This window comes from Asterias amurensis, chromosome 3 (genome assembly GCF_032118995.1).
Source record: "Asterias amurensis chromosome 3, ASM3211899v1".
Classification (NCBI taxonomy): domain Eukaryota; kingdom Metazoa; phylum Echinodermata; class Asteroidea; order Forcipulatida; family Asteriidae; genus Asterias; species Asterias amurensis.
Window position 1 is genome coordinate 17078047 of NC_092650.1, and position 22478 is coordinate 17100524.

General features: G+C 38.9%; 1 protein-coding gene and 1 non-coding gene across 2 annotated transcripts in view; both read right to left on the minus strand.

The window, feature by feature from the left end:
- LOC139934823 (GDP-mannose 4,6 dehydratase-like) overlaps positions 1 to 22478 on the minus strand; it is a 94415-nt gene that overhangs the window by 41588 nt on the left and 30349 nt on the right. The window contains exons 4-9 of the mRNA XM_071929226.1: positions 20071 to 20180; positions 10353 to 10545; positions 8226 to 8330; positions 6484 to 6611; positions 4653 to 4771; positions 499 to 595 (exon numbers count right to left, since the gene is read on the minus strand). Of these exons, the coding sequence (XP_071785327.1) occupies positions 499 to 595; positions 4653 to 4771; positions 6484 to 6611; positions 8226 to 8330; positions 10353 to 10545; positions 20071 to 20180 (752 nt within the window). The remainder of the gene's footprint in view (positions 1 to 498; positions 596 to 4652; positions 4772 to 6483; positions 6612 to 8225; positions 8331 to 10352; positions 10546 to 20070; positions 20181 to 22478) is intronic.
- Trnat-ggu (transfer RNA threonine (anticodon GGU)) lies at positions 1580 to 1652 on the minus strand. The gene has a single exon. It is a non-coding gene; the product is annotated as a tRNA-Thr (tRNA).

Below are 22478 nucleotides of genomic sequence, written 5' to 3' on the forward strand. Positions count from 1 at the left end.
AGAGCACCGAACTAAAGCTCTGGTGCTTCTGTTCAGCAGAGTGTAGGTTCGAATCCCGGTCGTGACACTTAAGTGTCCCTGAGCAAGACACTTAACTATACATAGTTGCTTCTCTTCACCCAGAGGTAAATGGGTACATGTGAGGGCAAGAGATGGTTCTTGTGATTGATTTAGCCGAGTAGCGCATAATAATGTTGCACAGGCTGCATACTCCCCACCAGGGAGCCGAGATGGTTTAAGAAATGAATTATTAGGCACAGTGTTAAGGGGTATTCATGTTGGAAGCGCGTTGAGACACCCTTCGTATGTACACCATGCTATATAAAAACTGGTTATTATTATTATTATTATTTTAAAAATACACAACAATTGGAAAGTTTTTGGTTAGGTGCATAATATCAAAGTACATTTACTTCAAGCATCTCTTGTAGAATTGCCTCTGGTCAATATACACTCACTACTTTCTCCGCCTATAAAATTGTTAAAATTGAAACTTACCACTTCGGTTGGGCGGTAAAACTTTGGATCAATGCGCACCCTCACGACACCTGTTGCCTTGTCCTTTCCCACTTCATTTACTCCAGTTCCTTCCCATCTGGAAATGAATTCAAAAAGATAGAGAAATCAAAACACAAACAAAATATTCAGATAAATCGTTTGGTGAATCATGAGATGAGCAAATTTGGCCGAGGCTTGCAAAATGTTTCTTTAAACTGATATAAATGGGAGAAATTCAAGATGGCTGCACCATGATAAAGTTCTTTACATGGTATAAATGTAGGTCTGGATCCCCCCAACCCTATTCTAGACCCAGAACCTCCAAGGTGCTACAATTCAGGGCCCAATTTCATGGCTCTGCTTGACATTAGCACAGAATCGGCGCTTACGGAAGCCGGGAATTCTGTGCTTACGGCAAGTGTATTTTACAGGTTAGCGGCCAATTTTGGCTTCTGCGCGTGCATACACCACGTTACTAGGCATTCTTTGCTTACAAAGCTAGCACAGAAATTTGGCGCTTGCACATAAGCGGGGAATCGAGATCGTAACCGCAGAAGTGGCGGTAAGCAGAGCCATGAAATTGGCCCCAGGAGGTTCACAGACTCACCAGAAATAGGACACTACAGGTTTGGACACGATGTGTACAATTTCTTTCCCCCTTTTTCCCCCTATGTCAGATTTTTGGCCCCAAACATTAAAAAATAATTTATTTTAGTGAATGGTATTTCAAAGAGTATCACCGGCTCTAACGAAAACAAGTTTAACTTTTACTTTTAATGGTCAGGAACCATGACAAAAGTTTAAAATGTTTCTTATAAAACACATAAGAATTGGTCACGTGATATATTGTCGCGATCCCGACAAAAACTAATTTTGAGCACTTTATCTACCTGCTACTAATAATTGGCGGACTTTTTCGAGCAACGGCTCAAATGGAAGCTTGTATTCTCGACCCCCATCAAAATACCTATTAAATTTTAAATCAAAATTTTGGGGTCAAATCGGCCAAAAATCTGACATACAGTAGCATCTTTAATTCTTTCAAGAAAATTAAAGTAAGTTTTGGGGTTGAACAAAGAATTGACTAGAGTGGGATTCGAACTAACGACTTCCAGATTACCGTTCTGGCGCTCTACCAACTGAGCTATCTAGCCCTATATGTTGGCGTTGTCCCTATTTTGTCAATATCTTTGTTCGGGGGGCGCCAATCAGAAGCCATACAACATGCTAACTGCCATTTAGCCAGGGATCACACCCAAATTACCTTGAAATACAATGTATTCAAGGAGGTTTTTCAGAAAAATTCTGAAATCTGAAATAATGCAGCTTCCAACGTAAAAAAATTCCTGTTTTGATCGTTTTCTCACAGTGTTGTCTGTTGTCGTGCGTACGCGTATACATTCGCGTGCAAGACGCATGATCAAGCTTAGACGCATGAATTCTTGGTCACCGTATCTTGACTGCACAGCGTTAACATGCAACACAATTCAAATTTGCGCGTCGTGCGTCTTGTGTACACACGGCAGACTGTGAGAGTACGAACAAAAATGGGAATTCCTTAACCTTGGGAGCTGCATTATTTCATGAAAATGGACGGATTTGTGAAGAATAAGTTACGATCAAAACTGACCGCAGAAAAACATATGCTGCCATGAAATGTGAATCTGTTGAAATCTGTTGCAGGTAAGATTTAAGTTATGAAGCTGTGAAAAATTTTCCGTCCCAGAAATGTACCCTGATGTCCAGGACATCACTGTAGTACAATACGAAAGTGTAAGGCCGCCAGGGCTACATGTCAACCAACATCTACAACACAGTAATGTAAGTTAAAGGTCAATGGAGTGCTAGCCAGACTGTGCTGTGATAGTGACATATGCTGTCAATTGTACATCATTGCAAATTAAACTATCACAATATGGTGCAGCCATTATGGTTAAACAAGAATGCTATATGAGCGATGGCTTGGAGTAAGTCATTTATCATTGTTTAAAGCAATCGCACAACATCGGTAACCAGTAAAATCCTTGCCTAGTAAAATTAGATCACGGCCAAGACTCCACTCAACTGTTAAGTCAAAAGCAATGTGTATGGCATGAAATTTTGGCCAGTTACATGTGTGCAACAAGCAAGCTGTATTTTCGTGCTTAAAAAAAAGCTTATACATAGCAGCTCCATGAAATTGGGCCCTGGGGTTGCTAGGCTAAAACCTGGATACTTCTTGACTGACACAGGAAGTGGCTTGTTAAAGGGTCTATGTAACTTTTGTAGGACAACAAACACAATGTCCACAGATTTACACTAAACTTACACAGTTTGAAGATAATGATAGTAGAAAGCTTCCCTGAAAATATTACGTGCTGAGGTGCTGTAGTTTTGGGGAAATATGTAAACAATATCATGAAAATAATTTTCGTCTCATAAGACGAAAATTATTTGAATCCTTTACAAACGTATTTTCATGACATTGTTTTACTCATTTCTCAAAAACTACAGCATCTCAGTACGTAAGTATTATTTGAAGGGAAGCCTTCCACTATCATCATCTTCAAACCCTGTAAATTTATTGTACATCTATGGACATTTTGAAAACGTACACAGATTTATCCTTAAAGCCATAGCAATTATTTTCCAAAGGCCAATAAATTGCCACTATACACTGGTAGACTCACTCACAAGCTTAATTATTCCTTCTTTTTTTTTGTCAGGGTTTCTATTACACAACTTATCTATTGCAAATTTGTAAGTAGTTAAAATGTTTAGATCTTGGTTTCAGTGTAATGCATTATGCCAAAATGAAAAAAAAACCTAGAGACAGTACATGTAAAATGTAATAGTGCATTCATATCATTTTTTTTATTTTTTTTTTTTTTTCAAATACAGGGCACTAATGAAAAACCTTCTGCAATCTGAGGCACTGTGTTTTTCCTCCAAGCATCTTTTCCCCCCAACAATGACGTCATTTTTTCCTTCAATTACCAATAAATATCGAAAGAAAAAAAAAAGTGTGGGGCACTTCAGAGAAAATGCTGGTAAAAAAAAAAATGAGATAAAAATAGTCATCATTTTCTCAAATTCAGACAGCGCCATTTTTTTTACAGAAGGTACTCTCTCTCCGTAGGGACCAGGTCTCTTCTTCTGTCGAATCCACAATTCCCCTGGAGGTTGGCGAACCGGTTGCTGGATGTTTACACTACACTACACGTCAGCCCCTTCTGGAACAACTGTCACTACGACAACGCAATCGCGGAACGGAGAGAGACTTTCATGGACATGTACCGGGGCCAGGGAGTTTAATTAAAAAACCCAGCCACTCTTACGACTAAACATCCCAACTCCATCCCTCCCCTCCCCTCTCTCCCCACAAGACCCTTGTACTAATTTCTAAACCATACTTTGCTTTCCCTATTCACTTCTTCTTCAGTTTCATGTTTTTTTTCGTTCGTTCGTTCGTTGAGACGAAAGTAGAGAATCAATTTGGAAGGGCACTTCCGTGGGTTGTCTGCCTTAATGGAGACGGGGGTAAACAACGGGTTGACAAGGGCAAATAGAACCTGACAAAATGTTGTTGTATAGATTGTGTGGAGAGTAGGCGTTGGTTAAACAAGAAACTTGTTTTCAACGCTTTTTTTTTTACGCGTAAGGGGGGTCTGTGTATCAGACTATTGACCCTTAATTACCTGCATAGGGTGAGGTCGGGAGAACTATCTGCAAACCGTTACGAAAAAGAAATTGCGTGCAGCACATCTTTTGTTTCAGCATGGGCCTTCCCTTTTTATTCAGTTATTAACCCATCCCCTCTGAAAAACTTCTACCATGCTGTCCCAATAAGCATTTTGACTTATTCAACAACAACAAATAATATTCTTGGGGGATGACTTCTTCATGTTTTAACTCAAAGGCCATGCCAGTTGAGAAGGTGGTATGGCACAATCTGCAGCTGAAAGACCAGAAGCAACAAAGGTGACTGTCTTCCTGCCCGATGGTCATTGCCTTGGTGCCCTTGAAATGCTCCAATAAAAGTTAACAAAATGTCCTCATAGGGTGCCCTATACAGAAGACAAAATGCCTTGGTGCCCTTGCCCCTTTCAAACACGAAGGGTACAGGCCTAGAATTGTTGTCAATTTAAATCCATTTACAGATCCTAGCTACTTACATAATGTCCACCCCGATGCACTTGAAGGCTTCAATGATAAATTCCCGCACACTGTGGGCCTCGTTTGTAGCAATTACAAAATCGTCGGGTTCGTCCTGCTGTAACATCATCCACATTGCCTACAAGTTCAAAAAATTAAAGAAAGAAGTCAGTCATATATATGCAAGCGATAAAGCAAAGTTTGGCATTTAATCTAAGACCTCAAATTCTAAATCTGAGGTCTCGAAATCTTTCTTGAAAAACTACTCCACTTCAGAGGGAGCCGTTTCTCAGAATGGTTTATACTATCAACCTCTCCCCATTTCTCGTTACCAAGTAATGTTTTACGCTAATAATTATTTTGAGTATTTACCAATAGTGTCCACTTCCTTTAATGGAGGGAGGGAAACATGAGTTTCATATTTTGACTTCACTGTGTCAGAACTGTATAACTAAAAAAACTTGTTGGATCATAACATAGTCTGGAATGAGTTGCCTAACTTTACACCATGCAGTGAACAACAGTTGCCTAACTGCTTAATGCAGCAGCCTGGAGCTTTAACAAGGGGTACAGATTTCTGCCTAACTGATGACACTACTGCATAGATGCCCAATCCAAGAACGTCACAAACTGAGTGAGCTTGTTTAGCAGATAATAGGTAACAAGCCAAAACACCAACTGATGTTGAGTGGTTGTCACTGGTTCCCTGGTCATTTTTTATTAGAAAAAAACCAAACATTTTGTAAGCCATATTGTTTGCTTCAAAAAAGGGTCTAATGTACTTTTTCCGAACACAAAACACAAGGTCCACAGATTAACATTAAACTTACACAGTTTGAAGATTGTGATAGTAGAAAGCTTCCCTTGAAATTTTACTTACTGAGGTGCTGTAGTTTTTGAGAAATGAATAAAACAAATAATTTTCGTCTCAGCTTTAGCATGTAAAAACTTGTTTTAATACGTTTAAAACCAGTTATGCTATGGTTTTGGTATAATATCATAACTGGTTAATGGGATTTGACATGCTAAAATAATTTTCGTCTCACTGAGACAACAATTATTTTGTGACTTGTTTTACTCATTTCTCAAAAACTACAGAACCTCAGTTAGTAATATTTTCAGGGAAGCTTTCCACTATCATTATCTTCAAACCCTGTAAGTTTAATGTAAATCTATGGACATTTTAAAATAGTACCCACATCCTATAAAGGGAAGGTATACCTTTGGGTGATGGAAGTAGTGTAGTTTTAGAGAAAGAGGTATTATCACCCAAACGTTTGAATCTGAAAAAAAGCTTCAAGCATGAGGCCTTTCTCCTATTTGGAGGATGGTGGAGGTACACTACAGATGGTGGGGGCATTGGTCTGGTGGTATAAGGCTCGTGAGGCGTAAGCTTGGGCGATATCGATTTATTTTATTCACGATATATCCCCGACAATATATCGCGATATTCGATATAATCGCGATTAATGAAATTTGACATCATCAGTCTGAAAACTCCAAGTGAAAGTTGTAGAAGAGACAGTCCTAGCATAAGAGAGGTGTTCTAATGACCTATTCTTCTGGTTTTACTCCAAACCTATGGGGTGCAAGATGTCTCAGCTAGCAAATACATCGCGATATTTATCGCGATATTATCGATATATCGCGACTATCGCGATACATCGCAATATATCGATATTTTGATTAAAACCAAATCCATCCGATATCGAAATCGTGTCCAAATTTATATCGCGATATTCGATAATATCGCGATATCGACCAAGCTTAGTGAGGCGAGACCTACAGGGAGGATTGTAGGGAGGGCCTGGGGCATGTCAACGGGGAAGAGGTGACCAACAGGCAACTCACTTCAACATAGTCCCTAGCGTGGCCCCAATCTCTCTTGGAGTCGATATTACCGAGGCTGACCACTTCCTGCTGGCCGAGATGAATCTTGGCGACCGCTCTTGTGACCTTCCTCGTCACGAACGTCTCACCTTGAAGAGAAATAGCAACAGAAAAAACGGACTCCATCAGTCTGATGGTAGCATCCTTTTAAATAGAGTTTTCAGGTGTAGATTTACAGAAAATAATTAACGGAATGGGGAATGGTCATACATTTAGATTGTTTTTTTTGTCACAGTAATGCTAATTTTCAAGAACGATACCACAGAAGTCATACAAGACAGTTTTGGCTGAAAACCGTGCCAACTTCTTCTGAAAGCAATGAGGCATTGTAACATGGAGATTAGTGCTGGGCGAATAGTGAAATTTTGTTATTCGGATACCGGCCAACTATCCGAAATTAACCGGATATTCGAATAGTTTTTTCGTCGCTAGAGGGCGCTATTAAAAAAAAAAAAAATTTAAAAAGGGCGCTGTTCGTTTGTGAATGAGATCTTATGGGCGGATTGACCAGATCTAATTTAAAGATGGCGATTTGCTTATTCTTTTGATCGTGATTGACTCTACGTGGAGGAAAACTTTTGTAATCTTCAAACAAATTATATCAGAAATGTCATTGTTTTAACTCTTCCCGGATGTGAGCATAGTTAAATACTTAATTTATGCTGTTTTATGCTGTCTTAATAGAAGTTTCCTAAGGATTCAGACAAAACATTCATATCAGTTGTCGCCCGACGTCCGCGGATATTCGGATATTAAAGAATATCCGGTTACTTGCTTGTAATTACAGAACTACCCGGTTTATAAGTAGGTATTCGCGCCCTATGCGGATTTTCGGTTAAGAAAAAAAAGGCATTCGCGGTTACGGATAGGAAAACCTATTCACCATTAACCGGATATTTGAATAATTCGCCCAGGCCTAATGGTGATTGTCTTTTTACATGAACTTTGAAATCCATCCATGTTTAGCAAGGTGACAGCGGGTACCAAGCACATCTCTGGCTGTAGCATTCATGAATGGACACCAACCTCTCAGAAATCTGATGAACGATTCATGCATGAGTCTTTCGTCAGCTTCGTTTGTCAGATTTCAATGTTTCTTGGGTGAAAAAACGGTATCCAAACCATATCCCTTTGAGGGGAATCCTTTCTCAAAATAGTTTCTATTATAACACCCCTTGCAAGTATTCTGCCTGCTCATTGGTTTAGAGCGCGTCACATGACATGTCTTAGTTTTGCTAGACGATGGCCGTGTGATAGTGCGTCGGTTTGCCATGCGCTAGTCCGAAGACTAGCACATAGCACTCGAAGCAGTCAATATTTGTATACTATCAACAGTTTTAATGCTTCTCACCAAGTAAGCTAGGACCCTACCTTTAAAAACTTACCTGCACTATACGCAAGAAGAAGGAAGCAATTCGACAACTCACAATTTCTTTTAATGAGTAAAGCTCTCATGTGCAAATGTTTTTGAGACTCCATGTTTTTGAGCTCAGCCATTGGTTGGACAAACTCAAAATCTGTCAATGATCCATACCAGAGATAACTCGTGGCTGAACTAAAAAAATTAATAATGTCAAATTTGTATTTTATTATGCAAATTTATGCAAATGTATACCGCTTATGTAATTATTTACGCCATTTCTTTAATAGTTCCCTTATTTCTTCACTCAGGGGATCAAAGAATGCTTTTTTTTTAGGCTTACCTCGTTTTGGACTTTCATGGTTGAAGAGAATACCATTACAGGCAAACATCTTGTAAGCTTCACGGAAGTTGATGGTAATCCAGTATGCGTAAAGCTTTGCACAACCTGCACAAAAAGAGCAAGAAGTTTGACAAAATTGTAATGTACATAGAGTAATTAACCACAAAGCAAAAACTGACAGGGTAAGGTTTGTAGGATTTGAAACTTTGCATAGTGGAAATACGATTATGGAAAGGTTTGCGGCAACACCATGTAATGACTATCTCTGAAAAGAAACGTTGGTTTCAACTCAACGTTTCGATCAGTATGCTCTGATCGTCTTCTGGAGAAAGGGTAAGATTTTTTAAACTACTTGTGGTTTAACAACAACAAAATTGACTGAAGTGGAATCTGAACTGATGAACTCTGTATCAACACCCCAACCCTGGTCTAGGTAACTTCATCTCGGCGTGATTAACAAAAAAGATAGGCCTACCATGTACAACTGCCTAACCATCATTCAGTCATTACATTTTCGTCATAGTTCATGTGTATAGTGTGAAGTGAACTGACTGGGCAACACATCTGCCTAACTGTACATTGAATGGAAGAAGCAAACTGCATACGTGTACATACAATGTCATGAGTGCACAAAAGTCAATGGACTATTGTACATGTCTATGTACCTTACTTGCCTTGCGTTACATTATAAATTGTATAGAGTGAATTTAATGTACAATGTATGTTTGCCAAACATGTACAGCCAAATTTGCACAGTAGGCCTAACGTCATATACATACATGTATTAAACTACATTATTTGTGCATAATTGCAAAACTAAGTCACCCAACTCTCACAAGAGGGCGCCCTTGACTGGATTTACACCAGCAAAATCAGAATTTGTTGAAGAAAAATTGTTGAACTCTAGTTGATTTTTTCAGTCAAGGCCACTGCAGTTTCACAGCAACATTCTTTGTGTTGATTAAGGCATGTACTCCTCACAATATAAAACAAAAATTGGTTGTAATAATTTTTTTTTTTTTTTTGGTTTTTACCCATATACACCGATGTGTGTAGCACTGTATACTCGGTACTTTCCCAAGTCCTGTGAAAAAAATCACAGGCATTTTACTCGGGTGGGATTCGAACCCACGACCTTTGCAATTCTAGAGCAGTGTCATACCAACTAGACAAATTGGTTGGGTTAACGAGGGTGACTAAAGCAGATGCAGTTTGGAAAGTATTAAACTCATCTGAGGATGTACATGTGAATGTGGGCTTTTTGGAAAAAAATCTGGAAAATATTAGAATGGATTACTACTTCAATGACCCTGGAACGGTTTAAGTTTATCTGAAGCACTAGTCAGAATGTTCATGCTACACCTTGGGTACAGTAAAGAGACCGTCAAATTGGCATTGTGTGGCTGCACTGTTTATTTCTTACTTTTTCCAATTATTTTTGTTCCAGTTATTTTTATGTAAAATTTCCTCCAATTCCATTTTTGGACAAGGAGGACATTTTATGGATTACCGTAAATATCTGGACAACAAAAAATCCAGAAAATTGTCTCGACCTCCAAAAAAGTCTGAACTTCCAAAAAAATCTGGAAGACATACATGTACAACCTTGCTTATTACCAAGTTGACTGACCCGAATGACATGTTGTATTATGTACAGTGACGAATCGTCATTACCACTGATACAGCCTAAACCCAATATCCGACAGATTGTTCTTTATCAAAACCAACTGGGCTCAAGTTCATAGCACTACTTAACGATAAGCAAATTTGTGTAAGCAAACCGTGGAAGAAAATTGTGCTTATTTAGTATTAAGCGTATTACGTGGATTAGCAAGAAAACTAGGCAGCCACCTTGCATGTTCACCATTAATTTGTCTTGTTACGTCATTGTTACGTCATTCATTTTAGTATTATTATTATAACTATTACTATTTATTTGGCAATTCACACTAAAATACAAAATTTTCATACAGTAAGCACGGGAATGTTAGCATACCTTTTTGTGTGATTATGGTAAGCAGCAACACGAAATAGATATCTCAAAGTACAAAATGTAAGCACAAATATGTCCCTTAGCAGCTCTATGAAAAAAAGACCCAGATTCTACAAGGAATAGGGGCTCCTTACCGTATGGAGAGCGCGGATAAAAAGGCGTCTTCTCAGTTTGTGGAATCTCTGCGACTTTACCGTACATCTCACTCGTGGAAGCTTGGTAGAAGCGGACGGAGTCGCCCAGATTGCATGTTCGTATCGCGTCAAGAATGCGTAGAGTTCCAACTCCATCTACGTCTGCTGTGTATTCACCAAGCTCAAAGGACACCTGGAGAGAAGAGAGAGTGGGAAATAACGTGTTTGAAATGAATGGATATCTTCACAGAATATAACTTCCAGATACATGTTTAATCATCAGAGTAACTCATGACTTGGTAACAAGGGTTGTGGGAATAGTGCCCTCTAGTGTTGATATATTACATCTTCCTTTCAAAAAAAAGAAATTGTTTTGAAAAACACCAGAAATATTAGCACAATAAATGTTGGTTTGTATTATATAAAAAAAATCTTTGAAAAACCAGAGATCTTTGTAAAGCCAGAGCTTGACATACGCGCATTGAGTAATAACAACAAATGTTTCTGTAACAATCAAAAAGCATAAGGTTTGAGGCACCAGTCAGTTCGTATCCCACCGCTGCCACCATGAAATGAGTGGACATCTTCACAGAGTATAACTTCCAGATGTATACACGTTTATTCATCAGAGTAACTCATGACTTGGTAACAAGGGTTGTGGGAATAGCGCCCTCTAGTGTTGATATATTACAATGTTCAGAAAGTTAAAGGCAGTGGACATTATTGGTAATTGTCAAAGACTAGCCTTCACATCTGGTGTATCTCAGCATATGTATAAAAATAACACACCTGTGAAAAATTGAGCTCAATCGGTCATCGAACTTGCGAGATAATAATGAAAGAAAAAACACCCTTGTCACACAAAGTTGTGTCTGTTTAAATGGTTGATTTCAAGACCTCAAGTTCTAAATCCGAGGTCTCAAAATCAAATTCGTGGAAAATTACTTCTTTCTCGAAAACTGTGTCACTTCAGAGGGCGCCGTTTCTCACAATGTTTTATACCATCAACCTCTCCCCATTACTCGTCACCAAGTAAGGTTTTATGGCAATAATTACTTTGAGTAATTACGAAGAGTGTCCACTGGCTTTAACATGTATACCTCTACAACTTCCATCCCATTTGACAACAAAATAAGGGCTGGAATCACATGGAGGCCACTGCCTCTTGTTGCCCTAAGTCTTGGCCTTGATGCCCTGTAAATTGTTTACCATAGATGCTAAGATTTTCCAATGGTTAGAAGTGCCCCTTGAAAAATTAAAATGACCTTGCCCTGTAAAAGATGGGAGTTCCATGCCTGCAATGGACTGTGAAAGTCTGGCACATATTGAAAATGAGAGGACAACTCCAACAAAGGCTTTATTTTTGTATAAAATCAAAATATACTCTTTACTAAATTAAATTTGTACGAAATTCTCAAAAATAAAAAATAAACATAGCAATATGTGTTTAAGATACAATAAATTTATTTGTTTATATATAGTAAGAATATTTTGTTACAATAAAGATGCTTGAAAACCTTTAAGAAACCCATTTTACAATCTTGCCAAGGTTTGTCAAATCATTCCACAGGTTTAATAAAATTAATGGCAGTTGGGCAAAACTATAATAAACTTGAATAGCAGGTCAAGTCCTATTCTTCATAAATTGCATTTTTGCCAAGAGCTCAAATAATTAACGCAACAGCCACATTGTTCACTAACCATCCACACAAGCCGTTTTGTGAAATGTGCGTGTGCTACACGCCATCCTCACGCAAAATGCACGACAGTGTGGTCCGATTCGCCTGAGAACGGTGGCCGATTCACACCATATTGCAACTTATCCATAACATCAAAAAAATTGTGTCACGCAACAAATACACTTACCACAAGTCAAGCACTTAATTTTTTAAATGATATCAGTTTCACTTGAAAAATAGAACAAATTTGTTTTCCCCCAGGCACCAGGACAAAAAAACATTTAGTATTCTACACAACCATTGTTACCCTAACCTCATTAGAACCACTTCTTTCTCTCAACAACTTAATATGAAACAATTCCAAATTAGACAATTCATGCGAAACCGGCGTCCCAGTATCTCCCAATGTTACAGTTCCATGCAATTCATTCCAGTCCATCTCCCTTTTTCTATTATGCACCTCGCAAATTATTTGCGCACACGAGGGGTGGGCGTATTCCAAATTGACAATTCCTCACAGTCTAAAAAATGTGGGTTAATGTAAATTAGCCTTCTGCATAACTTGTCCCAATCTGGAATTTTTGTTTTTTTTGTGTGTGTTTTTTTTCCTTTCTTAATGGAGATGTTCTGGTTTAATGGACAGTTAGATAAAAGTGCCGGACTGCCTACAAAAGCTAATCAAGCGGGTTACAGCATGGGGGGGCTGTAAGTGGCATGACTAGATTTGATTCGATTAGTAATTTTCTTGGGACAGTATTCTTCTCTGTCTCTCTCTCGAGGCTTTTTTCCTCGACACCGGCGTGTGAACGGGGAGAAAATAGAGCAATGTCAACGGGTTCACTCAGTCGTAAACTCTGGACAAAGTTACTAATGGTTGCTCAAACATCAAAAGACCCTTTATATTGTATCAAACTGGTAGGGGGAGATGGCCTTAGCTTTGCCTTTCAATCACAACCGGACCTTCATCATAGAATGAATTACCTCTTCAAATCCGCAACATTTCTAGTCTCGATACTTTCAAGATTAAAGGCAGTGGACACTATTGGTAATTGTCAAAGACTAGCCTTCACAGTTGGTGTATCTCAACATTTGTATAAAATAACAAGCCTGAGAAAATTTGAGCTCAATTGGTCATCGAAGTTGCGAGATAATAATGAAAGAAAAATAACCCTTGTCACACAAAGTTGTGTGCGTTTAGATGGTTGATTTTGAGACCTCAAGTTCTAAATCTAAGGTCTCGAAATCAAATTCGTGGAAAATTACTTCTTTCTCAAAAACTATGTCACTTCAGAGGGAGTCGTTTCTCACAATGTTTCATACCATCAACCTCTCCCCATTACTCATCACCAAGAAAGGTTTTATGCTAATATAATTATTTTGAGTAATTACCAATAGTGTCCACTGCCTTTAAGTTAAAAACCACATTGTTTAATGTCACTTATGTGTAATTGTTCTTTTTTGTCTTATTTTCCTTGCTGTGTGTGGTTTCCCCTCCTGTGCGCCTTGAGCACCTCATTTGGTGGATTTTGGCGCCCTATAAATATTATTGATATTATTATTATCAGTGAGCAATTTGTACGGCATTTGTGAGGCATTTGTACATTGGTTAATAGTCCTTCATTTCAATCAGTGTAAAAACTAGGCTACACTATGTAGTTAGGCAGATACATGTACATTTGTATCAAAGAGTTGTGGGTGTTGACGTACAAGCATAACAAATGGCAGAGTTGAAGACCATGTCTTAGGGAGTTTTTTTTATTTTAAAATTGGGAGCTGCATGTACCTGAAGGGGTCACATGACAGCCATCGCCTAATGTGCATTTTGGAACATTTTACATGTTAATGGTTATATCCGAATGAATTTTTTAATTTTGGTTTTTCCATAGCGGGGCGCAATTCGCGTGAATCAGCTTGATTTGCTAGTTTGTGCATGGGAAGACCCTGGTATTGACTTTGTATCATTGAGGGGCTTGGAGTATCACATGCTGTTTAAAGGCTAGGTAGGGTCATGTAGAATGGTCAATACATTAAACAAATTAATGAGAAGCAGTGCAGCTATGATAGTATATAAAACTATTTTCAGAAAGGCTTTTGTCTCCTGACGATGACTAGAGCAAGCTAATCGAAACGTTGAGACAAATTGAAGAACTGACCCCACGGTAGTACAGTAAATCACGGTACAGTAAGTAGTCCCAGCCTATTTTCTATACCATCCGCCCCGGTAATAGCTAAAAAGTAGGACAGTTCTTTTCAGACCTGAGAAGTCTCCGGAAACCCCAAACATCTACTCCGCAGTAGTAGAATAAAGCAAGACAGTTCTCTAAGAACAAACTCTACCTGGCAAGTAGATACACACATGGTGTTAGCGCAAACAAAATATATATTGAATTCCTTCAAATTAACTTCATGTAGAGCCTATAGTTTTGACAACTTTCCTCCAAGAAACATTTGAACCTGACAAATGATTAGTGCATGATTCGTTACTCAGATTTCAGAGGGTTTAATTTCAAATATGGCCATGGAGCCAACAGCATTATGGTTGACTATGCAGCCTGGGGTCGATTTCACAAAGAGTAAGGACTTGTCTTATCTCGAGTTAGGACAAGTAACTCATCTTAACTTAGGATTAGTCTTAAGGTCTGCATGCTACAGTGCAGGGTTGGGACTCGTCCTTAGTCCTAAGATTAGTCTTAAGTTAGGAAGAGTTTTGTGAAATCGATGGTTGGTCTCCCCTCTGCTAAACGCAGTGTTATTCTTGAGTTGGTGAATCATTCATTGTTTGTTAGTATCATATTTTGAAGGTGATAGATTGGTCCCAAAATGCAGGCCTGATACTTCACGGAGGCAACGAAGGCGATTACCTCCGTGTCCCCTGGTCATTGCCTTGGTGCCCTTGAAATGCTCCAGTACGAATTTGCAATTTCATCATAGGGTGCCCTTTACCAAGAAGAAAATGCCTTGGTGCCCTTCCCCTTTCAAAAACGAAGCATACAGCCCTGAAAATGACTTGTTATTAAGTTGACTGTGGAGAGCATTCAGAATTGTAAAATCTGTCCACAACTTTTTCAGGTATCTTTTCATTTACATGTACACCATTCTGGACTACAGCCTTAAAACAAATATTTTGAAACCTACAAAATTTGATATACAACACTATGTATAGTTATACAATAAAAAAATGTTGATGTTAAAACAAAACATCTTTTTCCCGCTAGATTGCTTTTTCTAAAATGACCTCAGGAAAATTATGTTAAACAGTTTAACCAGTGTGTAAATTGCCTCACAAAATACGGTTAAAAAAAAAAAAGATGCATTCTTGAAATATCATATTTTAGCCCTGGAATTTCATCTTTAAAAGGACAAGGCCATTTTCATTCGGCAAAGGAAACTTCTGTTGAAGTACATGTAATATTTAAAATTATAAATGCAAAACTTTTGAAGGAGCACCAAGGCCAGAAACAGGGGCAACAGACAGAGAAAGACAACGACCCTCTGCGCCTCAATAAAATTTGTTTTGTTCTTTGTCAATATATAAGGGTAGACATCTCCTTCTGCTCTTTTTCAATACAGTTCGGAATAAAAATGCAATACAATACAATACAGTACATTGACCAGGCCTGGAATAACATGGAAGCCCTGGAGGCCTCTGTTGCCCCTGGTCTTGGCCTTGGTGCCCCTGCAGAGTTTTCTATCTACTTCAAGATTTTCCAAAGGAAGTGCCCATTGCAGAAGGAAAATGGCCTTGTCTTCTTAAAGATGAAATTACGGGCTTGTATTACCACGTTTACCATCAATTTATTAATTTTAATACACTGAAAATACTTTGAGTAGTAACTTAGCTTCAGTAAAACCAGCATTAACAGACAGGTGTTAGGCTTTCCCTCAAGCCAACCCACACTACCTAACAGACAAAGTGTTAGGCTTTCCCTCAAGCCAACCCACTACTACCTTATTGCTTTCTCTCTCAGCCAGCCAAGTACACAATTATTAGCCTGCATTTTAGCACTAGCGCCCTCTATTGACAATACTATCCAAGAAGATATTATTTTGTAACAACAGAGGGCGCTGTTCAATGATTGAAGCAAATCCAAGAATGTTGTTCAAGAAGTAATTATAACATTTATTTGATTGTTTGGTTACCAAGTTGATATCTTTTATAACTGTTTGCTCCACATTATTATGCCCAAAAGTGTTTGATCAGTGATATTATTAAAAGTGGGCCACAACCTGTCAAAAACGACTCATGTGAACCATGGAGCATCGTGTGAACTCAAAACAAAACTTGTTTTTAATACGCTTTTAGTAATTGAAGGTTGCTAAATCTGTTACCCTCCCCCCACCCCCCCCCCCCCCCCCCCCGGCAATAAGAAAAACTAACTTAGGAAGGGGGTGCTGAAGGACCTAACAAATTGCAGGGCTGCTGTAGACCTTACACATGACACCATTAGAGCCATTTATTGAAAGAGTTGTGATAATTTGCGATTAGACTCAATTTTATGTCCAATCGTCGCAAGGTCACACACCGACCATTCTGCCCACTTGGGTTGTGCTCTCAGCAACCATGTAACGAAAGGAAACTGGCCCCTCTACGATGGCCAGAGCTGTGGTTTGAGAGAGTTGCCACATATGCAGGCGCCGATTTAAAGCCTGAACCCACCTTCCTCATGTCATCACCCTTCTTGATTTTCGAACCTGGTAGATATTTTGTGACCTCCGAGACGGGTGGGTCCAGGCTTCAAAATGACGCTTGCATTATGTGGCGACTCTCTCAATACACAGCTCATAGACACCATTTTGAGTAGGGCGCCCTCGTCTAGAGGTCAAAAGAAACTTGCTTATTGGCCCAAACTGATGTGCACAGGCTGAATATTTAGTTTCGTCATCATTTTGCAGCGTGTATGGTATACGTATTTTTTCATCATTGTTCGACAACATGATGAGCTGAGTACATGGTCTAATGTTATCCCAGGAATAACATTCAATCCTAACATCTGGTCATTTCCTGTAACTCAAGGTGAACATTTGTTTTTAATGTACGGGTCGTACATCGGTTATTACTCCAAATATTAATGACCATAAAATACTTACTCGGTGAGAAGCACTGCAGCTGTTGATGGTATAAACGATTTTTCAGAAAAGGATTCTCTTTAAAGGTAGTGGTCGCCTGTTGCACACTGTTGTGTGCTTTCAGATGCCTGAGAAAGGCTTCAAAGCCTGGAGTCACGCTTCAAGCCTGAAGACTTTCAATAATTTTGGTGACATAGAGGGTGTCATTTTGCACAATGTTTTCTACTTACACAGCTCTCCATTGCTTGTTCCCAAAGTAAGTTTTTTATGCTAACAATTTGTGTGAGTAATTACCAGTAGTGTGCATTGCCTTTAAAGTAATACGGTTTGGGATTTATTTTTTCATAAAAACAGGTGTGTTGTCGTCAATAACCAGTAGGGAATACCAACAGTAAGGCTACTTGCTTGTTGTTTGTGTAAACTTTGTTGTGATTAAAATACGTTATGAGCAAACAAAAACTGTATGTACCGCTTTGTCGCAATTAACACAGAATGTTATCGCAGAGCCAAACATAAACAAGAACCTACGTATATTATACGTCATACCCCCAAGAGCTTTGTAAGATGCCAAGTCAATACTATTTGCCATCCATGCCATGCAAAATACCTAGAATTCCGACGCCTTATTATGTCAGAATTTTGAAATTTTCAAATGTTTTGTTTTGTGAAACAGGTGTCGCTGTTCAATGTGTATTCTTGCTTTGAGATTTAGAGATTTTTCAGCCTGTACTCATAAATATTTGAAAGTACACTCATGAATATTTAAAGGAACACGTTGCCTTGGATCGGTCGAGTTGGTCTTTGAAAAGCGTTTGTAACCGTTTTTTATAAAATGCATATGGGTAGAAAGATGTTGTAAAAGTAGAATACAATGATTCACACAAACATGCCTCGAAATTGCGTCACGTCGGCCATTTATGGGGGTCAAAATTTTGACTCCCATAAATGGCCGACCATGTTAGTTCGCACAGTAGAAGAAAAACCACGCAATTTCGAGGCAAACTTGTGTGGATCATTGTATTCTACTTTTAAAACATCTTTCCAACCATATGCATTTTATAAAAAACGGTTACAAACGCTTTTGTTTTGACCAACTCGTCCGATCCAAGGCAACGTGTTCCTTTAAAGTGTAGTATGAATAGTATTAACTGACCCTTTCCATCCAGTAGAAGTTGATTTAAATGAATTGCAAGTCTTAGGCGATTGTAATACAGTCATAAAAGACAGTATCGCCCGAGAGTTGCTTTTAAGAAATTTGAAAGAGAACATGTACATTCTATCGAGAGATGATCTTTCATTGATTTTTTAATATTGTTTTTCAATTCCCTGGCAAAACTTTGTCACCTCAGTAGATGCATGAAAATGGACCAATAATCCTGGCCACAACTGGTTGCGGCCCAACATCAATGTTAACTCTTAGTGTGTGGTCTTCTATTATTATTCTAACTATTGGCCAAGCATTTTGGCCAGGACTGTAGATCAGATTGTACGAAGTCGATGAACAAATTCGACCTACCGATGACCCGAGTGCCATGCAGTTTATTGACTTGTAAATAAAACACACTCCATCCCAACTCGCAAGAACAGACGAAAATAACCCACTCCAATTGAAACTTGGTTCCTGATTAATTGAAGCAATATCAAACATCCCACGTAGGCCCATTGTTCCCGCCAGCCATTAAATTAACGAACTGCCTCACTAACTCATCAGGCTAATTAGCGCCACTTTATCCGTTCCCTGTCAATTGTTCTGTCCGATAATTACACCATGTATTGTTGGAAACACGTAATGTACTTCCTTTCCCACCTCCAGCACTACATGTCGTCCGGATGCGTTTAATTAATACAAACTATCATTGCATCATTCAAAGAAATAAAAGGAGCATTATAAACCAGCATTCTCCTTTAAAGGCACTGGACACTATTGGTAATTACTCAAAATAATTATTAGCATAAAACCTTACTTGGTGACGAGTAAATAGGGAGAAGTTGATGGAATAAAACATTGTGAGAAACAGCTCCCTCTGAAGTGACATAGTTTTCGAGAAAGAAGTAATTTTCCACGAATTGGATTTTGAGACCTCAGATTTAGAATTTGAAGTCTCAAAATCAACAATGTAAAAGCACACAACTTCGTGTGACAAGGGTGTTTTTTTCTTTTGTTATTATCTCGCAACTACGACGACCAATTGAGTTCAATATTTCACAGGTTTGTTATTTTGTGCATGTTGAAATACTACGAGTCAGAACACTGGTCTTCGACAATAACCAATAATGTCCAGTGTCTTTAAAGGCACTGGACACCTTTGGTAATTGTCAAAGACCAGTATTCTCACTGTATCCCACTATTATGTACAAAATAAAAAATCTGTAAAAATTGCACTCAATTGGTCATCGAAGATGCAAGAAAACAATGAAAGCAAAAACACCCTTGTTGCACAAATTTGTGTACTTTCAGATGCATAATAAGAGGCTTCTGGCCTGAAGTCATGTTATTTTTAGTTCAGGGAGAAATAACTTCTTTCTCAAAAACTATGATACATGTACTTCAGAGGAAGCCAATTCTCACAATTTTGTTTATACAGCTCTCCTTTGCTTGTTACCAACTTGGAAGTAAGTTTTATTCTCGTGGTCAAGCTAGTAGTTGCTAAGGACCTAAAGCTCACTTTGAAAAATCGGGCAACATTCTTTGTTTTTGACTGCCCAGAGAAGCTTGTCATTTTATTTCTTCATCATGCGTCATGTGTCATACTTTCGCCGTTGATATTTTAAAACATTGTTAGAAATGACACCCTTTGCATTAATGCAGTTTTTTTTTAGAAAGAGGAAACTTTCTCAACAACAAATTTGAATCTAACAAAGGCTTCGGGCATGAAGACTTTCTCAGGCATCTCAAAGCACACAATCCTAAGCAACAAGGGTTGTGTTTTCTTTAATTACTTCTTGCAACTTTCTTGCTGATCCGACCTTACCTTAACGTGACTCATGGCTCCCAGGTTGTAGATTTCGGTCGGCCTGACCTGGCTAATGATCTTCACTAAAGAAGTACTGTCAATGAGGTCTCCATAGTGTAGTATCATGTCTGATGAGAGTTAAAGGGAAGGTACACGTTTGGTAATTACTCAAAACAAATATTAACTTAAAAACTGACTTGGTAACGAGCATTGGAGAGCTGCTGATAGTATAACACATTAAGGGAAACCACTCCCTCTGAAGTAATGTAGTTTTTGAGAAAGAGGTAATTTCTCACTAAAATAACAAAAGACTTCTAGCTTTTATTCATATCTGAAAGCCCACAAACTCGTTCATCATTTTCTCACAACTTCAATGACTGATTAAGCCCAAACTTTTACAAGCTTGTTATTTTATGCCTATGATGGGATAAACCAAGTGAGAACACTGGTCTTTGACAGTTACCAAACGTGTCCAGTGTCTTTAAAGTAACAGAAAGATGTTTTAGGTAAAGTGTAAGCTTCATGAGAATTTCACTCTGATGCTGTCTCCACTGATCACAAAATAAGATAAGATAAGATAAGATAAGATAAGAACTTTATTATCCCACACTGGGGAAATTAAAACTAGCCATGATGAGAGATGGTAAGTGTGCACTAGCCACAATCGTGGGTACACATTTTCTTTCCCCCACTTTATGAACAACAGTTTTGAAACTTCTGAAGTAGCTGTTATCTCAATGTTATCTTAATGTCTCAAACTAACAAGCGCTGCGTCAATGATGAAAAGAAAGTGCTTGAGTCCGTCATAAATAGAAGATCAGTAAAGAGTTACATTTTAAAATATATATAGGCCTATATACTTGGCGAGAGCGATGTGTTTTTGAGAAAGAGGTTGTTATTCAGCATAGGGTATAACTGGAACGAGGTTGAGATTAGACCCCAACATAGAAATAGAACCAATGAAGAAAGCACGTCGTCCGGACGCACAGTGTGTTCGCTGGTTCCCAATATATCTTTCGCTGTTGTGAGGCAATAACAGGTACCAGTTTCCCATGGCCTGCCGGCGATCTCAGATTCGTGCCGCGCCGCTCATTGGTTCGTGTACAAACCTGCACGTACACAGTACACATGGTGCAAACACGTGCATTGTTTTTTTCAGTAGACTTTCAAAAGTCTCCACACGTGTTATCTTTGCTGCAGCAGCAAGCGCATTACACGCAAACATTATTACGTACCACTATAAACGAACCAAGGAATGCGGCAAGTTTATACATCGGTCGCTGCTGCTCCATTATGCATGCGCGATGCCAGGAAGACCACAAGCCGTAAACTGAGCCAGTTGCTGGACGGCAATTTATTGTTTAGGTGCCGTTTTTTCATGAACGCCGTACGTGTGGATCCGCGATAAGAACAATTACAAAGGTAAACTGGACATTGTCTGACTAAAGAAGAGGGATTAGAGAAATCCAAATGTATACCCCCCAAAACCTACCCCCCGAATTTTATAGCAAATTCACATTGAACTCGGAGACCACATATTTTGAAGTGAAAAATCCGGAATTCCGGAAAAATCCGGAAGATTCTCATGCCTGTAAAAATGGTAAGCAAAATTAAAAAGCCCGGGAAAACTTCAAAACCTATTTAAGCACACATTCTCAAGAATATGAATCTGCTGCCCTCTAGTGTCTCAAAACTGTCCAGTTATTTTGTGACTGTTTTGACATGCACATCTCATAATGGGTTTTGTTTCATCAGTACCTTGCCTAGTAGTACATTGTACTGTACATGTATCTAGTTCACACATCCATGATAGTTTGAAATATTACAGATACTACAATCATAAGTCCAAGATGAAGACAAAGACCGAGACCCCCCCCCCCCCCTCCCCCATGACCGAGACCAAGATAGAGACCTCACAGTCGGAGCTTGGTCCGAGGGTTGGTGCTAACCAAGCTAGAGACCTCATCACTGAGTATGCAGAGGGGTAGACTGAAACTACCATCTCTCTATTGAGATCAAGTCCAAGATGAAGACAGAGACCCAGGCCGATCCCCCCATGAGCGAGACCGACAGAGAGACCTCACAGTCAGAGCTTGGTGGACCTAGAGTTCAATGTCCGAGGGTTGGTGCTAACCAAGCTTGAGACCTCATCGCTGATCATGCTGAGCTGAGGGGTAGACTGAAACTAACACCTCTCTATTGAGATCAAGTCCAAGACTGAGACAGATGCCTCGGACACAGTCGTCTACAGTACAAAATGATCAAAGCCAAACTTTCTTTATTTTCAAGGGATTTTAACGCTGGGCCACTGCTTCTTCCCCATACAACATGTACAATGGCTTCGCTAAGCATTCACCACTGATGTCACATAGCCACTATGAACAAGTTGGGGTAACAACAGTTAACTAAAGGTTGACTATTTTTAC